A 27,100-nucleotide genomic window follows, 5' to 3' on the forward strand; every position below is an offset into this window, starting at 1 on the left:
TTCAGTGGCTTCTACTGCTTTGCAGTTAAAATTTGTCTGCGTGACGTCATTTCTGCTTTTAGGTCGATTTCATGACTTACCTCACTCAAAAAATGACTTCTGAACTCACTTATGGAATTTCATTTTATGAACATTTACTAGTTAAAGATCAATAGTGTACATCTAAGTAGTGCCAAACTTGTATGCCCTAATTCTTGAGTATTATTCTTGAATTTCTGATTTTGAAAATCAATTTTGAAGAAGCCCTTTTAGGGCTTTTTCCTTGTAGACCGTATGTGTATAATAAAAACGACAGTACGTATCTAACCCCAAAAAATCTAGTGTTCTACTAAAGGACTTTTGGTCAATCTGCCTATCTTGTTTCTTTAGTTGTTTCAATTCATGGAAGGCCACAAGCGTCTGTCGCGGCTATTTTCCGACAATCTGCCGGCTATGTTTATTGATGTTGTTTTTATTGATTGTTCCAACAGCTGCAGCCGACTGATTTTAAAAATTAGTTTCTTTTTAAATTATAAGTTGTTGGATTTTCAAAAATATTTTTCTGAATGGGCCGCTTACTCAACTTTCTAACCGAAGTATTTTGACTGATTACAAACTAAGTTGCAGCAGTTATAATAGTCCTCGTGGTCTTTTTTATCCAATTTTTGGCTGGATTGATTTTTTGTTTTACCACCTGACTTCTCTGAATTTTGATTTTTGTGATCTAAGTGCGACAAAATTCGTTACTATTGATGGGGGCAATAAAATTGATGAAAGCGTCCTTTTTCTGATTCCACTAGTCTATGGCTTGACTGAAAACTCATCCGTACTTTAGGATTGCCGTTTTTGCAAAAGTTGTTCAATTTTCGAGAGAGTAATAATTTTGATGTTTCTTGGTCGCCGAATTATTCGAATTAGTTGAGAGCGTAGTTAGATAGCTTTCTCTTTCAAAAGTGATTGCATCTAAATGATTCTTGCAAACAGATCTCAAAGAAAATTTTGCTTTGTTACAAGATGATGTTGCTATCACGCAAATCAAGAGTGTTGCGGTCAGAAGACTTGATTTGTCGCGAATTTCAAGTTTTGTAACCAAAAGCTGTCCTTCATCACAGCCTTTGCTTGGGTTCAAAAAATAAAGGTCAGTAGTCAACTCAACAAAAATTCCATAGGTCAGCACCTGGAAATCTTGCTTTCTTTCTAGCGCAAGTTGGTCTGTTTGTGGTTTTTTGTGAGATTTGATATTTCTAGAGAGGATGAGACGGACGAGAGCCTTCCAAATATCTCTATCAGCTCGCAATTGATCGAGGAGCTGAATGAGAAGGTTGAATGTCTGAACCAGGAGAGAGACAGTCTCATGCTGGAGAACTCAGAAAGAGAAAATGCGATGCGAGAATGTAGGAAGAAAATTGAAATGCTTGAACGTCAGTTGGAAGACCACGAGGATCTGGTTGCAGTTGAGAGTCAACAGAGCGCAGAGATCGACAGGCTGAACGTGAAAGTGAATAGATTGACAAAGGATTTTGAATTGAAGCAACGAGAGAAAGATGCGCAAATGACGCATTACGAGCTTGTGTTAGGTAAGATGCTCACTCAATTCAACTTCAAGCAAGTAAAAAGTAAAGTGAGGTTGTTGATGAGACTAGATTTCTCTGCCTTTTTTGTTGAAAAATAATATACGCAACTTATACTTTGAGTGCTGAAATTTACGAAAACTGTTTCTCTACCTCAATGCTTCTTTCTGCAAAAAATAAACCCCAAAAAAATTAAAGTCAAATTTTCCGATAATTTATATTTGTTTTTGTCCATTTTCTGAAGTTTTGCCTAGTTTTTCTGTTTCCATGCTTTTAGGTAGCGTTTTCCTTGTTTAATCGTTAATTTAAAGCTTTTCAATGGGTGCTTTTCTGAGAGCAGACATTTGAATATGACCTTTTGCCTTTCTAATTTTTCATTGCTCTCAAACAAAATTTGTAGCAAATATAGTAGTCCTACGGTCTTTTCTAACGAAATGTTTGCTTGACCGATTTTTCTTCTGGACCTTTAGACTTTCTGGCCTCAAAAACGGGATGAACTGGGGATTAAGTGCTAGAGCTTTTCGGCTTACCAGAATCTTAACTGCGATTCAAACTGTTTTGGGGACGGAGACATGGTTTGAAGGGTGTATATTAAGAGTTGAGCCCCTCCACCCCATCTCTACCCCCTCCGTAAATATCGTAAAAAGATCTTGTTAGATTTTGAATTGTCGCATCCTCATTTTCTTCTGTACTGGGTGGTTTTCAATCCATTTTATTGTTCTATCTATTACATGACAGTAGTTCACTTATCAAAAGCTAGTTAGTTGTAATAAGATTTTATGAGTAAATAGCAAGTTATGAAATATTGGCCTCATGATATCAGTAGTTGCTTTTCTCATTTTATTTTCCTCCGCCGTTGTTTGTTTCGAAATGGTTAGTTTAAATGAGTTACTAATAGGCGAATAGTTCATTGGGGTCTAAGTAGTTTTCTCCTTGAATTCGATTTTGGAGTCTCGGCTGTTAAATAATTCTTTTGACTGAAATTGATGCAAGAAGTGAAGCGCGTGGAAGACATTGTTTCAAAATGATTAGTGTAAATGGTTACTAATAGGCGACTAGTTTATTGGGGTCTAAGTGATTTTTTCCTTCAAGTCGAATCTGGAGTCTCCGCTGTAAAAAAAAAATTTCTCGAGTGAAATTGATGCAAGAGGTCAAGCGAGTGGAAAATATTGTTTTAATGCTGATCAAAAGTAATGAGCAATGCGAAAAGATTGCTTTTTTAATCATACCACCAGTTCTGGAATGATTAGTGTAAATGAGTTACTAATAGGCGAATAGTTCAGTCTGAGTGATTTTTTCCTTCAAGTCGATTTTCGAGTCTCGGCTGTTAAATAATTCTCTCGAGTGAAATTGATGCAAGAAGTGAAACGCGTGGTAAACATTGTTTTACTGCTGATCAAAAGTAATGAGCTTTGCAAAAAGAATGGTTTTTCTATCATACCGCCAGTTTCAAAATGATTAGTGTAAATGAGTTACTAATAGGCGAATATTTCATTTGGGTTTAAGTGATTTTTTTGCTTCAAGGCGATTTTGGAGTCTCGGCTGTTAAATAATTCTCTGGAGTGAAATTGATGTAGGAAGTGAAGCTCGTGGAAAACATTCTTTTGTTGCCGATCAAAAGTAATTGGAATTGCGAAAACAGTGGTTTGTCTATCATAACCGCCAGTTTCGAAATGATTAGTGTAAATGAGTTACTAATAGAAGACTAGTTCTTTGGGTTCTAAGTGATTTTTTCCTTCAAGTCGATTTCGGAGTTTCGGCCTTTAAATAGTTCTCTCGAGTGAAATTGATGCATGAAGTGAAACGCGCGGAAAACATTGTTTTACTGCTGATCAAAAGTAGTGAGCAATGCGAAAAGAATGCCTTTTTAATCATACCACCAGTTCTGGAATGATTAGTGTAAATGAGTTACTAATAGGCGAATAGTTCAGTCTGAGTGATTTTTTCCTTCAAGTCGATTTTCGAGTTTTCACTGCGTTTTGTAATTTTAAGTAAAAAAAAATAATTTTCATTGGTGTGATGTGTGTATATTAAGAGTTTGATCCCCTCCACCCCATATCTACCCTCTCCGTAAATATCGTAAAAGATGTTGTTATATTTTGAATTGTCGCATCCCCATTTTTTTTGTACTGTGTGGTTTTCAGTGCATTTTATTTTATTGTTCTATATATTACGTGACAGTGGTTCATTTATCAAAAGCTAGTCAGTTGGAGTAAGATTTTATAAGTAGCAAGTTTATGAACTATCGGCCACATGATATCAGTAGTTCCTCCGCCGTTGTTTTTTTCGAAGTGATTAGTGTAAATATTTACTGATAGGTGAATAGTTCATCCATGTACAAGTTGTTTTTTCAAGTCGATTTTCGTGCCTCGGCTGTTAAATAATTCTTTCGACTGAAATGGATGCAGGAAGTGAAACGCGTGGAAAACATTGTTTTACTGCTTATCAAAAGTAATGAGCATTGCGAAAAGGATGGTTTGTCTGTCATACTGCCTCATACTGCCTGTTTCGAAATAATTAGTGTAAATGAGTTACTAATAGAATACTCATTGGGGTCTAAGTGATTTTTTCCTTCAAGTAGATTTCGGAGTCTCGGTATTTAAATAGTTTTCTCGAGTGAAATTGATGCAGGAAGTTAAACGCATGGAAAACATTTTTTTTGCTGATCTAAAGTAGTGAATTTAGGTTTTTCGCTAACTAATTTTTTCTAATGGAAATGGTTTGAACGGGCCATAGAAATAATATATAAATTTGGGGTTGTTTGCACTGCGTTTTATAATTTTAAGTGAAAAAAAAATAATTTTGGTGTGAAGTGTGTATATTAAGAGTTTGATCCCCTCGGCCCCATCTCTACCCTCTCCGTAAATATCGTAAAAAGATGTTGTTAGATTTTGAATTGTCGCATCCCCATTTTCTTTTGTACTGGGTGGTTTTCAGTGCCTTTTATTTTATTGTTATATCTATTACGTGACAGTTGTTCACTTATCAAAAGCTAGTCAGTTGGAATAAGATTTTATGAGTAAGTAGAGAGTTTCGAACTATCGGCCACATGATATCAGTAGTTCCTCCGCCGTTGTTTGTTTCGAAATGATTAGTTTAAATGAGTTACTAATAGGTAAATAGTTCATCGGGTTCCAAGTTGTTTTTTCGTTCAAGTCGATTTTGGTGCCTCGGCTGTTAAATAATTCTTTTGACTGAAATTGATGCAGGAAGTGAAAGGCGTGGAAAACATCGTTTTACAGCTGATAAAAAAATGAGAATGGCGAAAGGGGGTTGTTTGCACTGCGTTTTGTAATCTTAAGTAAGAATAAAAATAGTTTTTATTCCAATTGTTGATTTTGTTTGGGAGACTGCTCTTCGAGTCTTTTACAGAAATCTTTGTTATATTTTAAAGATCTGTTCCTTTGTGTCAAGGAGAAATTGAATTTGAGTTGTGATTTTTCACACTGGAGTAGCAAAACGAACAGAAAAGCGATTGAGTTTGATGCGTGATTTTTTCATACTACCTCTAAAGGGGAGTGGTAATTTGATGTTTGAACAAATGTTCTATTTTTGAACTGGATTTTTGTTCACGCAGTTTGAGTTTTGTTTTCAGTGTTCTTTGTCTTGAGTGGCTATAAAATGTCAAACATGTGTTCCAACTGTGCTTAATGGTACTAATGGTCAGCTTATGCTTTTTTACACTATTTGTTCTTAGAAATTATTGATCTTTCGATTGTTGCCCGTTTTGTGATTTATCACATACGCTCATTAATGACAGGTCTCATCGGTTGCTAAAGCTGGACGAACGAATCTAATTTTGTTGGAGTCCTAAGTTAGTGGATCTTATAACTTTCAGACCCTTTGTCTTCAAAAATTATTTGTGTGTCCCTTCTGTTGTACATTTTATTCTTATCACTTCGCCTGATTCTTGAAAGGTTTCATTGATTTCTAATGAGGCCTGATTGACCTGTTTTTTTCTTCACAGCTTGTGATTTTTACAACTTTGAGAATAATTGGTTTCAATAAATATTAGTCGTTGGTTATTTTGTCCATATTTTTTTGCTCATTTTGTCTTAGTCTCGTTAATCACAGGTCTCATCTGTTGCTTGGTATGGGTAATTGATTTTGTCCGTTTCAGTTCAAAGATAGTATCACAGTAATGGACAGTTTTATCTTTGAAATGAAAGGGTAGTTCGAATCAATTATGCCTAAAGAGAAAACGTGATTAACTTTTTTCCAAAATAGTAGTTATTTTTTGTCTAGACTGTTGTGCTAATTTCGTTCGCTTCTCGCTCAGTGGTTTATGACAGGACTCGGCGACTGCCAGTGGTGATTAAGGGAATCTCGACTGACAGTGGTGATTAAGTAAATGGCGTAATTGCATGGCAGTAGTTTTTAAGACCTCGACAGAATTAGTTTTAGAATTGTCTGTTTTTTTGCCTTTCTGACCTTGTCGCTTATAATCCATAGTATTGAAAGTTAGCATTGGCCTTCAATTCGGCTTTGTTTTGTCAATTTTTTATGGCTTATAACATGCAAAGTTGTACGCTGAGCTCCAGTGAAGGAATTTTGTATGCAGTTTTGATTTTTGCGAGATTTCTGTTACCTCTTTTTGTTTCTTATTGGTTTCTTTAAGATTGTTGCACGCTGTGCGCAGCCTTAAGACGCATAGAGTCAATAATTGTTGTTTTTAATAGCCGCGTCCTCAATTCTAGGCGACTATTATAGCGCTCCTAATTTTTTACAATTCAAAGAATTTGAATTGTATTGGTGCGCTGTTTTTTTTTCAGATGTGTTCACACATTTTTCAATGACTTTGATCTTTCAAAACGGGATAAACAGGTAAAGCCCAGCGGGCATTAAGTTTCATTAGAGGCCCAAAATAGGCTTTGGTAGTCCTTCAAGTGCTTATAGTGGTGCAGCTGCTGGGATGGCCTTAATTTAAGGTTAAAAGGTCATTTTTAGGAGTTTTTGGGCTCAAAATGGTGCAATTTTTCATGTTTTTTGTAATTTTTTTGAGTTTTTTGTGTTTGATTAGTCTTCGGTTGAAATTTTTAAAAGTTATAAAAGCTTTTTGCGATCAAAATTGCTTGTTATGATCATTTTATGAGCTATATGTTTTGGTACTACAAACACAAACACGCAAAATGATACTAATTTTTGCAGTTTTTTCAGGTTTTTTAAAATTTTTTGTCATATTTTGAAATTTTTTAGCCCTAGGTGTCAAGAAACCTCATCTAGGGTTTGATAAGGGGTTTGATGATAGATTACTGCTTAGTTTCTAGTGGCAATGGAATGTTTTTCAACTTTTTGCCCTCATGATTTTTAGCATTTTTCATATTTTTTGACATTTATTGTCATTATTCGAGTTGCAAGTCCCAGGGGCAAGAAAACTTCATCAGTGGTTGGATAATAAGTTACTGAAATGTTTCTAGTTGTCATGGAATAGGTTTCAACTTTTAAACATAACAAATTTTAGCGATTTTTTTGGACAAAATTCTCTTTCAGGTTTTTGAAAATTTTCGTTATTTTTCAGGTTTTCCAGCTTCAGGGACCAGGCAATCTCTTTTGAGGTTTCTTAATAGGACACTGCATAGGTTCTAGTAACAATGGAAACATTTTAACATTTTGATGTCTCGAATTTGAGCATTTTTTTGATAAAATCTGCATTCATTTTTATTGTTTCCTAAAGTTTTTGTCAGTTTTTGATATTCGTCTATTCTCAAGTGCGCGAAAACATATTCCACGTTCTAATAAAAAGTTACTGCATGGTTTTTAGTTTCTATGGATTTGTTTTGAACAATTTAACCTTTCAACTTTTAGAAGTTTTTTGATAGAATTTAAATTTTCAAGTTTTTTTCAAAATATTTGTTCGTATTTTTTCTTGCCTCAGTAGCCAGTTGACTTCATTCAGGGTTTGATAGTATGTTATTAACTAGTGCTAGGCCGGCAATTGAATGGCTTTCATCCTTTTAGTAGAACTATTTCTATTTTTTGAAGTTTGAAATTTTAAAAATTATTGTCTATCGATCTATGAGTTTTTTAAAGTTTGGAATTGGGTTACTGGATAGCCTCTAGAGACACAGAAATGGTTCTGAAGATATTTATATCACGATTTTGAGCAACATTTCCTTATAATTTGCAATGGATTTCTTTTTTTGAAATTTTTTGGTCATTTTCGGGTTAATCGATCTTCAAGGGCCAGTGAATATTTTTCAGGTCTTGCTGATATAATAATGGACTGTTTTCAGAAAAAATTGGTTTTTAACATGTTTTTGAAATAGGTATTTATAAAGGGAAAAAATTTTGCCTTAATTTTAAAATCTGCAGGAGTTTTAGCAATGAGTATATTTCTGTTTAGATTTGATTCTTTGTTTCTCCATTTTATGAGATGATTTTGTTTGTGTTCTGGCTGAAATTGTTCAATTGATCTACTGGTCAGGTAGAGAACGTCTGAGTTTTTCATTCAATTTTTTGAATTGTATTTCAAGAACTGTCCTGCTGTGTTTTACTTTGTCTAACAGATTTTTGTTTCGTCTTACTGTGACTACTTGGAATTGATTTTTTAATGACTTACCTCACTCAAAAAAATGACTGAGCTCACTTATGAAACTTTAAATTTTATGAGCATTTAACTTATTAAAGGTCAATAGTGTGCATCTAAGTAGTGCCAAACATATGCCCTACTTCTTGAATATTAGAGTCTTGAGTTTTTGATTTCGAATATTAATTTTGTGATCTTTTCCGTTTGTGCCCCCCCCCCCCCCCAAATATTGCACGTGCATCTGGGGGGTGCAAATAATATGCGCCCACTTTGCTGAGGGGGCACAAACAAAAAGATCCTAATTTTGAAAAGCCCTAATAGGGCTTTCTCCTTATAGAGCTTATGTGTCATAAAAATGACAGTCCGAAGCTAACCCAAAAAGTCTAGTGGTCTATTAAAGGACTGGTGGTCGATCTGTCTTTTATTTCTATAGTTCTTTCAATTCATGTAACGCCACAAGCGTCTATCGCGGCTATTTTCCGGCAATCTGGTGACTGAAAGTGTTGTTGAGTTCATTAATCGTTTTTAATTGCTCTTGAACGAAGTTCATAGCAATTATTGTCAACGTGTGTTTTATGCAAAATTCTCGCTTGACCGTTTTGACTTTTCGAGTGAGTTTTACGCCCTTGACTTCTTGCGTTTCGCGTGATTTAAATTCTCTATGAATCACAATTTCAAGCAGCTGAACTCAATTGGCGGCAGTTTAATACTAAAAGTCAACTCAAAAGTACGCTGAAACTAATCCCATTTTTCACTTTAATAGTGCTATATGCTAACCTCTAATGTGGTTATTTGAAACCCACTATTGAATTTATTAGTCACATTTAGGCTCCCCCCGACTGAAGCAGACTGCAATTGATTGGGCTCCCACTAGTCGTTCGAGAGAAATTCTTCCGACGTTTAGTCGGTTATGTTTTTTATTGTAATGCAGGACTTTTCATCCAAAGATTTAGATTGTATTGTTGTGCTGTCACATGTTTCCACCCATTTCCTGGTGACTTTAAGCATTCGAAACGTGAGAAAGAGGTAAAGCTCGGCGGGCATTAAGTTACAATGGAAGACGTCCGCTGGTGTTACTAGGCTTTAAGGTGCTTGATATACTGAAGCTGTTGGTAACATCTAAATTCATGATGAAAAGGACACTTTTTGAAGTTTTTGAGCGCAAAAACTGCGTTTTTCGTTTTTGAGTCGTTTGGAACCGTTTTACAGTTGACTTGGTCGAAGCTCATAGTAGTCTTGTGAAAGCTAGAAATGATTTTCTTTCTTCTGAGGTGTATCTAACTGTAATGCAATTTTAATTTCAAGAAAATGTAGTGATTTATTCATTTTTTCAAGATGAAATTTGGTAGTTTTTTTTACTGTTTTCCGATGTTAAAAGGCCCGTAAATCTTTTAGGGCTTGCAGATGGATTACTGGGTGTTTTTTAGCGACACATAAATAATTTTGTACTTTTTGTTTAGTTTTTCGAGCTTTAAGGAGCCAATGAATTGTTTTTTGGGCTGTGCATGGGTTACTGGATTTTTTTTCGCGTCAAGGAAATAGTTTTCTGGAGATATTATCTGGAATTTCGTGGACTTCTCATTAAAATTTGGCCTTTTTAAGTTTTTGAATGATTTTGTTCTGGGGCTTGAAAATGCGCTAGTGGATTTTTTTAGTGACAACTAGAATTTTAACGACTAGAATTTTTCAATGAAGTTAAACTTTTTCAAGTTTTTGTACATTTTTTCCAGCTTAATCCTTAGAAGCAATGAATCCTATTGATGACTTGGAGATTGGATAGCAGTTAATTTTTAGTGAACACGCATTAGTTTTAATAGTTGAACGTATAAATATCAGGAATTAGAAAGTTATTGCATTGGATACTTTTCAAAAACTTTTGAAATTCTGCCGTTTTTCAACCTTTCGGGCCAATGAAGCTTTTTAAAGCTTATGGTTGTATTATTGGGTAGATTTTTGGGCATGAATTTTCAGGTCTTTAGTTTCAAAAACTTTAGCGTTTTTTAATTTTAGTTTATACAAATTTAAATTTTTTGTTTTACCTTGTATGTGCAAACAGATTGTTGCTGGCCTTCAAGTTTGTTATTTCGTGTATTTCACCGAGGAGGATTTGATTTTGATGACATAAGTTTCAATAAATGAGACAGCTATGCAATAATTTCTTTTTATAGCTGCGAAGCTGTAAGCTGAGCGTAGCTATATTGCGGTGCTCTTGGTTTTTTTTGTTTCGTCGTCTGACGCTCTTTTTCGTTTTACGTTTGTTCACACAGCAAAACTGAAAAAGTCAAATTTTCTGAATGACTTCTTCCTCTCATTAAAGGTGTTTGCGAGCGTTACGTCATTTCTCACTCTCTTTAGCAAAAGTTTTTTGCGTGATTAGATTTTGATCACAAGTGACTTACCTCACTCAATAAAATGACTTTTGCACTTTAAAACTTCAGTTTAATTTGAATTTATTTAAGGTCAAAGGAACTCATATGTGCCGTAAAGGTCCCTAAAAAGAGGCTTTTGCGGGATGAATTTTATCAGGCTTTATTAATTTATCTCTGAATGTTTTTTTCTTAGCTTTTTTGAGCGGCGTCGATTTATTTTCAATTTAGATCTGTCTCTGTTTCTATCTCTATTATATGGCACGCAGGTCTATTCTTTCACAGCTATTCCGGCAATCTGCTGACTATGTTTTTAAAATTGCTAACTTTTTTGGTTCATTTTCAACTCAAGCAGTAACTATTTTTTTGATTTTGGTGCTGCAATCTTTCGTAAATAATAACAGTACAACTTTTGTTGGGAATATATTAACATCAGGAAGCTATAGCGATTCTTAAGTTTTTCCTGTGTATGTCTATTTTGTTTTTTGCCTGCTTCTGCCTGTATATGCTTGTCTGTATCAAGCAAATTTTGTCTTCGATTTCCAATTTTTTGCCCTACCTTCTAGAATTTCCTATTGAAAACAATGGTATTCAACACGCTTCTTTAGAAGTGCACACATATTCTTTTACTTTGTCTTTTTCGTTTGTCTTTTTGTTATCTGGTCAGATAGGGGATTGTTTACCTTTTCATTCAATTCTTTGGATTGTTTCTTTTTATTTCGTCTCCGTCGATGGTTTTTGTGACCATTTGACTCTGTTCCGTGATTTCTCTACGGCTTTGCAGCTGTGTTCTTGACCTTATTTAATTTCTTTGAAGTCAATTGTTATTTTTCGACTTCACTGAAAAAAATTGGCTTCTGAACTCAGAACTTCACCAAGGTGGTGCTCTTTTTAGGTTTTGAACTTATCATTTCAAACATATTATTTTAACAGAGCTCTTTCCATATGTTACATAACGATTACACCCATAATCTAACCCTTAGAATTCTGGAACATAGCAGGTAGCCAATTTATCTATATTCGCTTTTTTCAAATCCATTGAAGTTCAATAAGGTCTATGGCGCCTATTTTCGGACAATCTGCCGGCTAATTTGTTTTGCGATATTTTTGCTCGACTGTTTTCTAGAATATCATTTTGCTCCACCGGCCTTCGTTATCATTTATATCAACTCATTTAGTTGATTTGATGACTAGTTGTGTGCCTTCGTCATTCTCTTAACTAGCGGTATAAATCTGTGTGACTATTTGTTTAACTGCTCGATTTATTATTATAGAACGGAATAAAGCTGCGGAGTTGGAACAAGGAGAAATGTACAAGACGTTGGTGAAGCAAGCCGCTACTTTGCAGGATGAGAAAACTGAGATTGTGAATGAGAAAACTATTCTCGTTTCTGAGAAGGAACAGCTGCAGCAACAGTATGAACAATTGGAGGCTAATAATCTGAAAGTGGTTCAGCAACTGAGTGATCTCAATGACGAATACAATGATCTTGTGAAACTCTTCGACGCTCGCGAATCAGACGTGGAAAACTTGAGGTCCAAATTGGCAGAATCTGAGTCAACGTCGCAGAACTTGATGAAGGAACTGGAAGCACAAAGGCAACAGATGAAATCACTGAAAGTCGAATACGAGGAGTGTCTGGCACAGAGACAGCAGATTCCAGATCAGTTGGCAGGGCCCGTGTATGCTCTGAAAAAGGCACTGGATCACACGCAGGCAAAACTGGAACAGGCCAACGCCAATCAGGACAAATTGAAGGCAGATATTGAGTGCTACAAAAAGCAATTGGTATGTTGAATGGCATATTTGTTTGTGCAACCGATTTTTGTCAGTTGAGAGGATTTAATTAAATTTCAAAGTTTCTCTTAACGCCATTCACTATTTTTATAAATAACAGTTGTGGCAAATTCAGGAGTAATGAAATCATTAATATATTGAACTAATTACCAGTTCTTTGTAGAATTCCATTCTGGTGACGATGAGAGTTATCGTACCATCTTACTGTTCGTCGGGTAAGGAGTTAAGGGAGTTTAATAAATTCCAGGCATCGAAGAATGAAGAGATAAAGGGCGAGAAGGCATTTTCAAGTGAGTTATTGGTGCGACTGGACATGGCCAAGTTGTCTTACAAGATGAAGTATGTGGAAGCAGGCAGATATCGACGGGAACTAAAGGTCAGATTAACAGTACTCCCCGGTTAACCAAAGACTTAATAACACACAGAGGACAACTTATTTGAGCCTTAGGTTGCTTTTGAGCAAAATCTCTTTCAGTTTATTTTGTCTATAATTAGCTTCTAATTTTGATGTTGGTATCTGTAAGCTGTGCGTATCTGTCTCCGTTCTCTTATTTCTTGTTAATGGCTCTCAAACGAAGTTTGTACCAATTATACTAGTCCTGTTGGTCTTTTTTAATGCGATTTTTCTCCAACCTTTCAACGACTGATTTTTAGGCGCTCTCCTTTTTGCAATTGTAAGATTTGGATTGTATTGGTGGTAAGGATTTTGTCAAACTTTTGTCGGCGTTTTCACGTTAATGAGAAGTCATTAGACACGCTGATGTAATAGAGAGCAAAAAACGAGTACTTTTGAAGCGTAATTTTTTCAAACTGCCTTAAACGTGGAGTAAGTCAATTTGACTTCTGTCTTCAGTGGCTCCTATCTTGAGTGCTATTATTATGATACTGCTGTGTTCTACTGTTGGGCTTATTTCAAGTTGCGTTGATTCATCAACGGTCAGCCAAAAATTTTTATGACTTTGACACTATTTATTGTCATAAATTTTTTGATTTTTGCACATTATTTCTGTTGTCCTATCACTTAGTATCATTGTATCATTAATTACAGGTCTCAATAGTTGCTAATGAGGAATAATTGAAATTGAATTATAGTTCGTTTTTTGCGAGTGTTTGTGGTACTTTTTACTGACATCTCTTAATCTCGTTAATGTCAGGTCTCATCGGTTGCTAAAGAGGATTTGGTGAATTGAAATATTTTTTTTTCATTCCCTAGCTATCGTTTTCTGTAACTTTTCATTACTAAAAGTTTAAAAATATTAGCGTTTTTTGAAATGTGCAATTGACAGGTTTCATCGGTCGCTGATTATGAACAATTGAGTCTAAAGTTAGTCTTAATTTCTTTCATGGTTTTGCTGTTTTTCTTATTGCTGAGTCTGATCGCATAGTCTCAAAAATAACATTATTATTGGCCTTCTAGTGCGGCTAAGTTGAGGTTAGTTTATTGGTGCCAAATTTTGCATACGTTTTATTGACTAAAACATCGTTTTATTCGAAATGCTTAGGTGAATTGTGAGTTTTGCCCTCATTTCTTGTTCTGTTGTCCCTTTGAAGCCATTGGACCTGCTAAATTGTTTTCTTATGACTGACGTTTTTTTTTATGTTGTGGTTAATGGTTTTGGCATGTATTTGAGGTTTTCTTACTGATCGGTCTCTGGGTAAAAGGTAAAGATATCTGATTTTTTGGCAATTTATTTAGCTTGTGCCTGTTTTTTGCTGCAGCTGTCATTGATTACGACATTGATTGAACAAGTCTGTCGTAATTTTGTTTGTCCTGTGGTCTTGAGCTGTTTTTCGCTTGACCGATTTCTTGTCTGACCTTCTGACTCTTGTCCTCAAAAACGAGAGCATTTAACGTCAGGAGTTATTAAGTTCTGTTAGAGGCTCAGTAGACTCTAAGTTTGCGTTTCATTGAAACGGTTTCGGAGACATAAATTCATGGTGGTTTTTAGAGTTTGAACCACAGAGTGAAACATTCGTTTTAGAACAATTTGCACTACGTTAGTCAGTTGTTTTTGTATAGTTTACTCTTGATAAGGATTCGTAGAGTCAACGTTTTCATAAAGTGTTATTTTTTGTGATTCGCAAAACACTTAATCCTGCAAAAGAAGATATTTTTCAGATTTCTTGTTCATTTTTGTGCATATAGGAAGATGGGCTTTGTTTACTTTCTTATATTTATGTTGCTATAAATAATATAATTGTCAGGTCATTAGTTAATTCACCTCTTTTTGAATTATAATTCAGGACTTGTCCTGCTGTTTATATTCGCTTTAGCTTTCGTTCACGTTTTTCGTTTTACATATGTAACGATTTTGACGTTTGACTCCTGACTAACTTCACTTATAGTTACCACTGAATAGCTTTTACATTCTTTCATTCAATGAATTACGCATTGTTAATAGGGTAATGTCAAAAGTTTTAAATCAGTTTTGACACTTATAAACAAATACTGTCAAACTTTTTTTCTCTTTTGTTTCAATGCCGATCTGCGTCACACACGTCACCTTTTTCAGCAAAAAGCCGGAGATGTTTATAGCTTAAAAAAATTACGCGAAATTCTCTTGTTAGCTATATTTTAACTCTTGTAACGATTCCCAGATGAGTATTAGTTTCTTCATGATTACCAGTTTCTTCGCCATAAGTCCTTTTTGTTCGAGTGGAGTTTACAGCTAAAGGCGAATTTGGCGTACTTTGTGATCAATTGTTGTTGAGCTAGTGATCAAATTGTTAAACTAGAGAAGTTTTTGTCCATACCCAACGCTGAGTGAAGTCTTTTTGACCGAATTGTTTTTGACAGCAGTTTTCCAGTTTTGGCTGTTTTTGTTAACTGGCGTTGTCCTTTTAATAGCTGCGAAATGTTGCTCAAATAGTAGCTGAGTGGAGCTACTGTTTGATTGGCGTTCGCTTTTTTCTTTGATCAGTTTTAATCCAGTGACGTGACGCTCACAAGTCTTTTTGTTCATTCACTCGTGCAATTTTCCGACTGCATTTTTTACGTGACGGCTTTCGTTATGTCAAGACTCATAGGAGAGCGAAATTGAATTACGCGCAATGTAGTGAATACGGTCAATAGACTTCGTTATAGAAGCTGAATTAAGTATAGTACTAGAGTCCAACCGAAACTACATACCAAACTAGAATACTTTTTGACACTTAAAACAAATTTTTGTCTATTTTTACTTTGTTTCTGTTTCGATCCTGATGGACGTCAATGGTGTCTATTTTCCAGAAATTAGTCGGCAATGTTTGTAAATGTAAGCTAACCGGAACTATTTTCTTGTTAGCTATGTTTTGTAACTTCTAGAGGAGTCTTAGTTTATGCCAGTTTCTGCTCGCTGGAAATCCGTTTTGTTTAACTGCCGCCTCGACTTCAGGGCGATAGTGGAGTACTTCTGTGATCAAAATACTGTTAAGCGAATGCGAAAATTGTTGTTAAGGGAGAGAATATTTTTGTCCATGCGCACCGTTGAGTGAACGTCTTTCTGACTGAATTAATTGTGTGAGAGCGAAGTGTTTGTTATCCAATTTTGGCTGTCTTTGTCAATTGGCGTGAATAATAGCGGTTATCCTTTTAATAGCAGCAAAAGCTATAGCTGAGTCGCGATACTATTGGATTGGCTTCCTTTTATTGTTTGTCAATTTTTAGTGACTGTTGCAAGTGTTTTTTTTCGTTCATTCACTCGTGCAATTTTCTGACTGCATTTTTTCAATCTATTTAGTCACAGTTGACTTTCCGTTTAGTTCGTTTTGCTGAAAACGTTTTTCGTTTGACAAAGTCACGACTTTCACGTTTGATTGCGACTTCTCACTGTTCCTGAGCACTAAGACTTAAGTTTTTTAGAGACTTATTGCATAAGTGATCAAAGTTCAGTAGAGTATATTGCTAATTGGATTTTTATCAAGCTTATTATTCTTCAATACAGAGACTGATTTCTCAATTTTTATCTCATCTAGCTCTCGAAGGGTATATTATTAATAGCCGCCCTCATCTTCTCAGCCGGCTATTATACCGCTCCTATTTTTTTCTTACTTCGTCGAACAAAAAAATGTTTCGCTTTACCTCATTTTGCCGCTTTTTCAACATTTTGCGTGAAATCTTTTTGACTTCTCTAGGCTAGTTTCTCTCTTCTCTCATTCTGCTAAAAGTGATTTTGATCATCAGTTGCTCAGCAAAGCAATTTAAAATGAACAGAGTCAGTATAAAAATTGAAGTCAGAAATGGAAACGGGATAAATCCATAAAGCCCAATTTTAGATGCCCGCTATTTGAACGTCGTTCCTATAAGTATTAGCTACCTCTCTCTAATGCTGATTGGTATTGATAGTAGCCCCTGTAGCCTCTCTCTAAAAAGCAGAAGTATATTCAACTACGAAATGCCATCAAAATAAATCGGACTTAAAAAATGTTTTTGTACAAAAATCTTTTTTTTTCAATATCTAATCTTCCAATCCCAATCATGCTTATATGAATCAACGGCGGCTATTTTCCGGCAATCTGCCGGGTATGTTTTAGGTGCTCTCCTTTTAATTTGTTTTACCTTTTTGATCACGTTTTTTGTTTGATATAAGTTACAACTTTCTTGTTTGATTTCTGATTTCTCACTCACTATTTCAACTGAGTGAATCCTCGAATGCTTCCAGCAATATTGAATGAATACGTTCAAGGCTAAAAAGAGGTAGAAATCAAAACACTTTTTCTTTTAAATTAGCTAAGTTCCTTAGAGTGTACCGTTAATTTTTTATAGCTGCGAAGCTGTAAGCTGAGCGTAGCTATATTGCGGTGCTCTTGGTTTTTTTGATTCGTCGTCTGACGCTCTTTTTTCGTTTTACATTTGTTCATACAGCAAAGCTGAAAAAGTCCAATTTTTTGAATGACTTCTTCCTCTCACTAACGGCATTTGCGCGCGTGACGTCATTTCTCACTCGCTTTAGCTAAAGTCTTTAGGGTATTTGCGTGATTAGATTCTGATCATACGTGACTTACCTCACTCAATAAACATGACTTCTGCACTTTAAAACTTAAGTTTAATTTGAATTTGTTTAAGGACAAAGGAACTCATATGTGCAGTAAAGGTCCCTAATAAAAGGCTTCTGTGGAATGAATTTTAACAAGCTTTATTAATATATCGCTGAATGTTTTTAGCCTAGTTTTTTGCGTGGCGTCGATTTTTTTTTCAATTTAGATATGTATCTGTTTCTATCTCTATTATATGGCATGCAGGTCTATTCTTTCGCAGTTATTCCGGCAATCTGCCGGCTATGTTATTAGAATCAAGCTTTTTGTTCTCCAATTCTGAGACTGGTTTCACCATATTTACCTAATAATCTAATCAAACCGCAGAGGAAAATGGAACACTAATATCGAAGATTTTTTGACGTCATTAGAAATCATAATTGTGTTTTTGTGATATGTCCTGTTTGATATTCTCTTTTACGGTTTCAGTGAAAATGATCCTTTCCGGCGCTCTTTGGAAACATTTTTTGAAGTTAAGCTACTAACTGCTCCAGTCTTTTTTGATTTTGTTTTAATTTGCGTAGAACTTTTGGATCATTGATTTGCGTTTTTTTCTTTGTCTTTGCACGATGTGCTAATAGCTCTATGGATCTGCAACTAATTAATCGATCTGAATGTTTTTACCATTGTCAGTCTCTTAACATTTTTAACCTTTTGTAATAATACTTTCTTTATATAGATTGTTTAATTGCCCTCAAACGAAGTTTGTAGCAATGATATTAGTCCTGTCGGTCTTTTTTTAATGCGATGATTTGCTTGAGCAATTTTTCGCCTGGCGCGTTTGACTTTTCGTCCTCAAAAACGGGATAAACAGGTAGCGCCCAGCGGGCATTAAGTGCTCTTAGAGCCTTTCAACTCACTAGTCTTCAAGTATGCGATTCACAGAAACTGTTTTGGAGACTTAGATTTATGGTGCAAAGGGCAGTTCTTAGAGATTAACCCCCTACTGCCCCGCTCCGACTGTTGCCACCCCATCAGCCTCCCGGTGCACCCCCTCCCCGCTGCTCACTTACGCCCCTTCAATTAAGCTAAAGTTAGCCTCACTAAACCGTGCCTAGCTACTGACAAAGCCAACCGCTCGCCGGTCGTTTGAGAGCAATTTGCCCGACGTTAGTCGGTTATGTTTATATGTTATGGGTTCAAATAAATGAGATTCTTAGAGTTTTGGGAACTATTTTAGCTGTTTAGCAACTATATGGTAAGAACCATTGTCGTTACTCTATTTTTGGGAAAAGTTGACAATTCTGTTTTGGTGCTAACCAGCAGGAATGCGATCTGGATCATCGACATCTAGAGTTGTTTTTATAGCTGCGCAGCTGTAAGCTGAGTGGAGCTATATTGCGGTGCTCTTGTTTTTTTTTGTTTCGTCGTCTGACGCTCTTTTTCGTTTTTTTTGTTCACACAGCAACGCTGAAAGTCAAATTTTCTGAATGACTTCTTCCTCTCAATAACGGCGTTTGTGCGCGCGACATAATTTCTCTCTCTTTAGCAAAAGTTCTTTGCGTGATTAGATTTTGATCACAAGTGACTTACCTCACTCAATAAAATGACTTTTGCGCTTTAAAACTTAGGTTTAATTTGAATTTGTTTAAGGTCAAAGGTACACATACGTGCAGTAAAGGTGCCTAATAAGATGCTTCTGTGGGATGAGTTTTAACATTTTAACAAGCTTTATTAATTTTTTGCTGAATGTTTACCTAGTTTTTTGAGCGGCGTCGATTTTCAATTTAGATCTGTCTGTTTCTATCTCTATTATACGGCACGCAGGGCTATTCTTTCGCACCTATTCCGGCAATCTTTCGGCTTTGTTTTTCTTAAGTTATTAATACCGCGAAGCGATAGCTGATGCTATTATTGGCCTTCGCTTGTTTTTTTTACAATTCAAAGAATTTGAATTGTTTTGGTGCGCTGTTCTTTTTTTTCATCTGTTCACACGTTTTGAAGAATTTCTGAAGTCAATATGGAGCAGTGATTTGGGTCACGCCGAAACAGGAAATGGAGCGAAAAAGCGAGTGGTTTTGTGGCGTGAAATTTTTTAACTCTATTATTAAAGTAGTGTAAGAAAAGGGTGTATGAACAAAATTTCGCTTTTTCGCTAGTGGTTTTTGTTCACATACAGCATTTTGATCTTGATTTTTACTGTTTTTTTTGGATCGGATTTTTTCTAAATGGTTCTCTCAATCCATTCGTAGTTCCTTCGAGGCCTAATTATTTGTTTGAACTAAATTTTCATTTCTCGCTAGTGGTTTTTTTAAAATGCTGCATTTTGACATTGATTTTCGGTTTTTTAAATTTTTTGATAAAATTCTTTTCAAAATTGTGAAAATTTTATTTAGTGAAAATTCTTTGAATTGTACGTCAGGACTTGTCCTGCTTTTGTTTGTTATATCGTCGTCAAGATTTTTGTTACAACCATATGAAGTCACAACCACTTTTTTGTTCATTCGTTCATGCAATTTTAACTGGAATGCGTGGGTGGCCTCATTTTTCTCTCTCAGGGGAGCGAATTTTTTGTTCATTCGCGTGATTAAATTTTGGTCACACTTGAGTTACCTCACTCTCAAAAATGACTTCCTCACTTTGAAATTGACTTTTCTTTATTTATTCAAAGAGATAAAGTCAATAGAGTTTGTGTCACTCTAAATGAAGGTTATTTGAGAGCAGCTAATAGAGTCAGCAATTATACAGATTCTTAATCAAAATATAAAATCTTATCCGTTAATGAAGAGAGTAACTTCTTTGGTCTGTCTTTTCAACTGTTTGAGACTGCAGATCTACGAAGCTATTGCTGCTATTTTCTGGCAATCAGCCAGCTATGTTATAGTTTTTCATTAAATTGTGAGTCTAAATGTAACCAGATCAATTCCTGAAGCAGCTTAATTCTATGTTTCCATTTATTTTTTGTTCTGAGGTTTAGTTGTGGGTAACACCGTTAATATTTTACCTCGAGAATGCAAATAAATTCATGCTTGGGACCAAAAAATTGTTATTCCAACAAGGACAAAGGTTATTTTGATTTGAACTACAGCGATGATGTATTTGTTTAACCAAATGGCATGCTCGTTCATTATTTATTGATATCTCCGACAGAAAGCTATTGAATTAGAAGTTACTCTGAAACAGGAGTTGCAATATAATGAGCTAATTTGAAAACTCGTTTTCATCGACCGGGGAAAAAATTCCAACTTGTGATCGAATAGGTCTAGCTTATGGTGTAGGGCAGTTTTATGAGGGTTTATTTTTGACGCCTTTTAGAAAATTTTTCACTGCTAACATTTTCAAATTTGGCATTGAGTTCTAACGTGCGACTTCGGCCCATTTTAGTCTGTAACTATGAATGAATCAAGTAATAAAGCTTGCACATTGATGGGCTTGAGAATCTAGTTTTACATTTGCCTGCATGACAGTGAATGAACGATTGGATATGATTGTCAGTTTTGAACAATTTAACACAAATACACGCTCATTCAAATTGATTTTCGTCTATTTTCGTTTTTACCTATTTTTTGCGTTTCGTCTTTTCACATAGTGTTAAGTCGCGATTTTCATATTTAGTTCGTGAAAAGATTTAGTTTGCGACGGAAACTTCTGTGCTAATTAGATAATTAGAAGCTTGCTTCAGTAGAAACGTTAAAATTCACCAGTGTGGGAATTTTAGAATATTAATTCACCAGTGTTCATCAATTCAAAAATTTTCGGTTAGAAAACGAAAGTTTTTGAACTGATGAACTAGCATTAAAATTATTATTTGTTCGTATTCGATTCAGGCATGCTGGAATCCACCCGTAAAAAAATATGCTATAATCCGCCAGTAGGAAACATGCTAGAATCCAGCCGAAAATCAAGAAAACAACTCATTTTACAGAATCGGTGCGAAAACTCTTTGAAAACTTTTTGAAGACAAACAAATATTTCAATCAGAAAATATTTCCAAGATCTTATTCATTTTTTACTAATCATTTTATGTACAGATCATTTGAGCTGTGAAATGCTTCCATTTCAATCAAATTGGCAGGCTATTTTTGGATTTTGCTTTGTATCTATTCGGCCCCTCCCTTCCCCTCTCTCGGCGCAGCTAAGCTTAAGCTAGCCTCCGAGCCGGAGCTACTAGCTACCGAAGAAGGCAACTGCTCGAGAGTTTGAGATTTGAGAGCAATTCGCAATGATTGTAAACGTGTCTTTTTATGCTTGACATTTTCTAGAACTTTTTTCGATGTCACTTCCTTGAGTGAGTTTTTCACGCTTGTCTTTTTGATTTTCTTGAGTGATTTGATTTTATCGCATTCATAAATTGTTTGTTGCTAAAATTAAACCGATTTCGATGGATGACTGGGGAGAGGTTGCGAATTTCAACCTCTCCCCAGTCGAGAAGTTTTTACACCATGAAAATTTCTGTAGCCTATGACCCTTTCTAAATTTTTTGCTTCGTCACCAGTCGTTGGAGAGCAAATCGTTCGACGTTAGCCGGTTTGTTTTTTTGTTCGACAGTTTATAAGCTTTATCTTCAAATTTGAAAGATCTCATAATTCGACCGACGTTAGTGGTTTTCGTATTAAAAGATTTTATCCGGTTTGAGACTAATGTTTTTTTAGTTTCACCTAGGGTGTGTCAATCTCACGAGTGAAGTTTTCAAAAGGTTGCAATACTGCTCGCAGACTTTTTGCCGTTTTTTATTTTGTGTGATGAAATAAAAAAGCGTATTCTCAAAAAATTTTACTACTTCAACAAACTTGAGCTATTTGTAAAAAGTAGCTTGCTGTATGCAGATCCGCATGATTTCTTATGTTTCTTATTTGAGCTGCCTAAATGTACAAAAATAAAGAAACACTTAAGGGTGTAAATCCAAACATTTATCAACTTTTGTCCTTCGCATAAAATTAGATATACTTTAGTGCTATAAGTTGGGTTTGCTAGGCACTGATAATGTAATATGCTCCTGCAAAACTAATACTTATTCCCAACCCCACTTCACCTCACAAGCCCCCCACTGACCCACATTCCTAACTAAAAATTAGTTGTTTCCAACTATATATTGCAATGTTTGTATTCCTTTTTATTTTTCTGAAATAGGCAGGATTAATTGAAAGTTTTTATTGCGCAACTCTTCGATTCGTTTCCGGTGTTCTACCGGATGTTTTTTGCTACGTCGTTTGACGCTCTTTTTTGTTTTCCATTTGTTCACAGAGTAAAGCTCAAAAGTCAAATTTTTTCAAGGACGTCTTCGTCTCACTAACGTCGTTCGCGCGCTTGAAAACAGTTCTCACTCTTTAGTCACATTTTTAGGTCATTTGGGTGTTTATATTTTGATTATACGTGAATTGCCTGACTCGATAAGTAACTTTTGTTTAATATTTTCTTAGCCGACCTTAGCCTCTCAACGGCTATTATCTCGTTTAAATTCGCTGTTATTTTTGATCACGTTTTTCGTTTTTTATAAGTCACGATTTTCACGTTTGACTTCTGAATTACTTCACTCTTTGTTTAAACTGAATGGATTTAAATTATTTCACGCATTCCATTACGCAATTTGGCGATTACTGTCAAAGTCAGAAGATCAAAATCAAAAGAGACGGGATAAACATATAAAGCCCGGTCACACTTTTTGACACTGAAAAAAAACGTGAGAAAATTTGGTCAATTTATCTCTTTCTCTTTTTATGTTTCAATCCCGATGCGCGTCAACAGCGGCTATTTTCAAGCAATCTACCGGCTATGTTTTTTTAATGTTTATCACATAGTTTCTGGAGCGGCGTTAATAGCTTTTTCAACTTATATCTTTGTTTCCATCTATATTGTACGGTACGCACGTCTGTTTTGCAGCCATTCCAGCAATCTGCCGGGTATATATATATATATATATATATATATATATATATATATATTCACTTCAATTAATCAAAACTGGTTCATTGTTTTTAGGTAAATATTGCCTAAACCAATTCCCAGTTATTTAAGTATTGTATACAGGTATGATTAGCCAAATTGATCACGATTGGGGGAATTTGTAACCAGAATAGAAACGTAATTTGAGAAATAACAAAGATTGTGATTTTCGTCATCTCCACAACCCTCTAATGGTGGGTTGAGTTTGAGACGCCGTTTTTCCATTGACTCATTGATTGCGTCCTAAATTTTCAGAGTACATCCGAGTGAGGCAAATAATTTAAATTAAAATATCAGTATTTCAGTATGATTAATGTAAAAAGAATTCATTTAGTGCTTTTTCTTATTCGTCATGTCAATATTCAAATACATTTTAAATTTTTCAAAATCTGAGATTGTACGAATATAGGACAAATTAATTAGAAATAGTTTTTAACAGTTCTGAGCAAAAAGACCAAACTCGACATAATCAAAAACGCAAATTTTGGCCTGACTTGATATTCGGTAACATTTTGTTGAAAAATATAACTGTTTCCTGGGTCATCTCGAGATTTAAAGAGTTGGGATATTTTCAATAAGAGTAAAATCAGTCATTGTTTACCTTGCTACTTCTAGATTTGTAAATTCATCGCTTCCGGTTTTCTGCAAATTGTTGAAAATAAATTTTCTTTGCGGCTGATTGGTCTATTAAGCTTAATTGTCTGAGGAACTGCGTTATGTTGCACAATAATTGACAACGCATGTTGTGTATTGCCTGTTTTATCAAATATTTTATCAAAATGAGGGGTGTGATGTTTTTCAGTTCTCATATTTTGAAAAAGTTCCTTCATTTTGAGATTTGCAGATCATGTTCAGATCGAAAATTTTTTGACAGACTTGAGATGTATGCTGGAGCATTCTGTGCTATGCACAGTCTGATAAGTTCCGATGATGAAATTTATAAATTTATATCGTGCCTGATTTTTTGTGTGATGAAATCAAAAAGCGTATTGTCTCAAAAAATTTCAACAAACTTCTTCAACAAACTACTTCAACAAACTTGAGCTATTTGTAAAAAGTAGCTTGCTGTATGCAGATCCGCTTGATTTCTTATGTTTCTTATTTGAGCTGCCTAAATGTAAAAAGGAAAGAAACACCTGAGGGTGTAAATCCAAACATTTATCAACTTTTGTCCTTTGCATAAAATTAGATATACTTTAGTGCTATAAGTTGGGTTTGCTAGGCACTGATAATGTAATATGCTCTAGCAAAACTATTACTTATTCCCAACCCCACTTCACCTCACAAGCCCCCCACTGACCCACATTCCTAACTAAAAATTAGTTGTTTCTAACTATATATTGCAATGTTTGTATTCCTTTTTATTTTTCTGAAATAGGCAGGATTAATTGAAAGTTTTGATTGCGCAACTCTTCGATTCGTTTCCGGTGTTCCACCGGATGATTTTTGTTACGTCGTTTGACGCTCTTTTTTGTTTTCCATTTGTTCACACAGTAAAGCTCAAGTCAAATTTTTCGAATGACGTCTTCGTCTCACTAACGTCGTCCAAATTACTGTCAAAGTCAGAAGATCAAAATCAAAAGAGACGGGATAAACATATAAAGCCCGGTCACACTTTTTGACACTGAAAAAAAACGTGAGAAAATTTGGTCAATTTATCTCTTTCTCTTTTTATGTTTCAATCCCGATGCGCGTCAACGGCGGCTATTTTCCAGCAATCTAACGCCTATGTTTTTCACTTAGTTTCTTGAGCGGCGTTAATAGCTTTTTCAACTTATATATTTGTTTCCATCTATATTGTACGGTACGCACGTCTGTTTTGCAGCCATTCCAGCAATCTGCCGGGTATATATATATATATATATATATATATATATATATATATATATAATATATATATATATATATTCGCTTCAATTAATCAAACCGGTTCATTGTTTTTATGTAAATATTGCCAAAACCAATTCCCAGTTTAAGGATTGTATACAGGTATGATTAGCCAAATTGATCACGATTGGGAGAATTTGTAACCAGAATAGAAACGTAATTTGAGAAATAGCAAAGATTGTGATCTTGGTCATCTCCACAATCCTCTAATGGTGGGTTGAGTTTGAGACGCCGTTTTTCCATTGACTCATTGATTGCGTCGTAAATTTTCAGAGTACACCCGAGTGAGGCAAATAATTTAAATTAAAATATCAGTATTTCAGTATGATAAAAGAATTAATTTCGTGCTTTTTCTTATTCGTCATGTAAATATTCAAATACATTTTAAATTTTTCAAAATCTGAGATTGTACGAATATAGGACAAATGAATTAAAATTAGTTTTTAACAGTTCTGAGCAAAAAGACCAAACTCGACATAATCAACAACGCAAATTTTGGCTGACTTGATATTCGGTAACATTTTGTTGAAAAATATAACTGTTTCCTGGGTCATCTCGGGGTGTAAAGAGTTGGGATATTTTCAATAAGAGTAGAATCAGTCATTGTTTACCTTGCTACTTCTAGATTTGTAAATTCATCGCTTCCGGTTTTCTGCAAATTGTTGTTGAAAATAAATTTTCTTTGCGGCTGATTGGTCTATTAAGCTTAATTGTCTGAGGAACTGCGTTATGTTGCACAATAATTGATAACGCATGTTGTGTATTGCCTGTTTTATCAAATATTTTATCAAAATGAGGGGTGTGATGTTTTTTCAGTTCTCATATTTTGAAAAAGTTCCTTCATTTTGAGATTTGCGAATCATATTCAGATCGAAAATTTTTTGACAGACTTGAGACGTATGCTGGAGCATTCTGTGCTATGCACAGTCTGATAAGTTCCGATGACGAAATTTATATCGTGCCTGATTTTTTGTGTGAAATCAAAAAGCGTATTCTCTCAAAAAATTTTACTACTTCAACAAACTTGAGCTATTTGTAACTTGAGCCTGAGTTACGATTGGGACCTAGAAGCAAATGTTGGTTTTCTATTTGTAGAATGTGCTGAAGCAAGATAAGCAGTTGTTCCGCCGTGTGGCAGATGACATTGAGCAGCAGGTTAAAGGCATAGAGGCAGAGTGGAAGGTGCCAGTAACAACGGATAGCGAAGAGCAGCTGACAAAACAACAGATAATTGCTTCTGGTGCAGCCAGGAACTCCTCAGGTTAGTTACAATTTCTAATTTTGTGTCTTGAAGTTGTGTCTACAGTATCAACAAATACTATGGTTTTAAAGATTGATTTGAAAATAAGCTTCAAAATGAACACATGGAACGAGTTTTGATTTTGGCGCCATCGAAAAAACTGTGACAAGCAGGAGTGTTACTCAGCTGAATTTTGTGGCGCATGGGTACATTTTCTCATGTAGTTCTACAAATTTGAAAATTGGAATCGCTAGGATATGTTGGGAATTGATCTGTTTTAGTGCGAGGTTTGTCATTCTGCAATGAAACATCAATGGAGGAGTTCTTCAATGAGGTGAGATATCTTGTTTGGTGTCAATTTCTTGCTGTCCTGACTACCAGAAAATACGCAGAGCGCTTTAAATTTTGGTTTCGGTTTATAGCTTAGAGGACATAACATTTAACGCCCCGCAGTTAGTGTTAAATTCTTGGGAGAAAAGGCAGTGTGTTGGAAACATAGATCCTTTGTTCTTCTCAGTAATTATTTGCTTCCCGAATTTTTCATGTGCGCTTAATTTGACTCAGTTGTTAAATTTAGCCCAGAATACTAAACTAGATGTTAAACTGATAAAGTGCTCAGTGCTGTCCGGATGAATTGTCGAAGCTGGTCGGAACTGATAACCACAAAATACTGGAAATGACGTGTACACGTTTTATCTGTGAGTTTATTTCAGCGAATGGTTACTGCGATTGAAGGTGGCTGCGAGGATGAAAGCATGAGTACATGCACTGATAGTGTCTACATGGACGCTACTCCCAGTAATGTCCCAGCCGAGGCAGAGACCTCTGGCCATGAAG

General features: G+C 35.3%; 1 protein-coding gene across 1 annotated transcript in view; it reads left to right on the forward strand.

Moving 5' to 3' along the window:
- Window positions 1–27,100, forward strand: part of LOC142350031 (uncharacterized) — a 131,881-nt gene that overhangs the window by 11,174 nt on the left and 93,607 nt on the right. Inside the window, exons 3-8 of the mRNA XM_075401972.1 lie at window positions 1,228–1,556; window positions 11,717–12,231; window positions 12,488–12,616; window positions 26,119–26,284; window positions 26,545–26,597; window positions 26,977–27,096. Coding sequence (XP_075258087.1) covers window positions 1,228–1,556; window positions 11,717–12,231; window positions 12,488–12,616; window positions 26,119–26,284; window positions 26,545–26,597; window positions 26,977–27,096 — 1,312 coding nt within the window. The remainder of the gene's footprint in view (window positions 1–1,227; window positions 1,557–11,716; window positions 12,232–12,487; window positions 12,617–26,118; window positions 26,285–26,544; window positions 26,598–26,976; window positions 27,097–27,100) is intronic.

Source organism: Convolutriloba macropyga, chromosome 1, assembly GCF_964194025.1.
Source record: "Convolutriloba macropyga chromosome 1, txConMacr16.3, whole genome shotgun sequence".
NCBI lineage: Eukaryota > Metazoa > Xenacoelomorpha > Acoela > Convolutidae > Convolutriloba > Convolutriloba macropyga.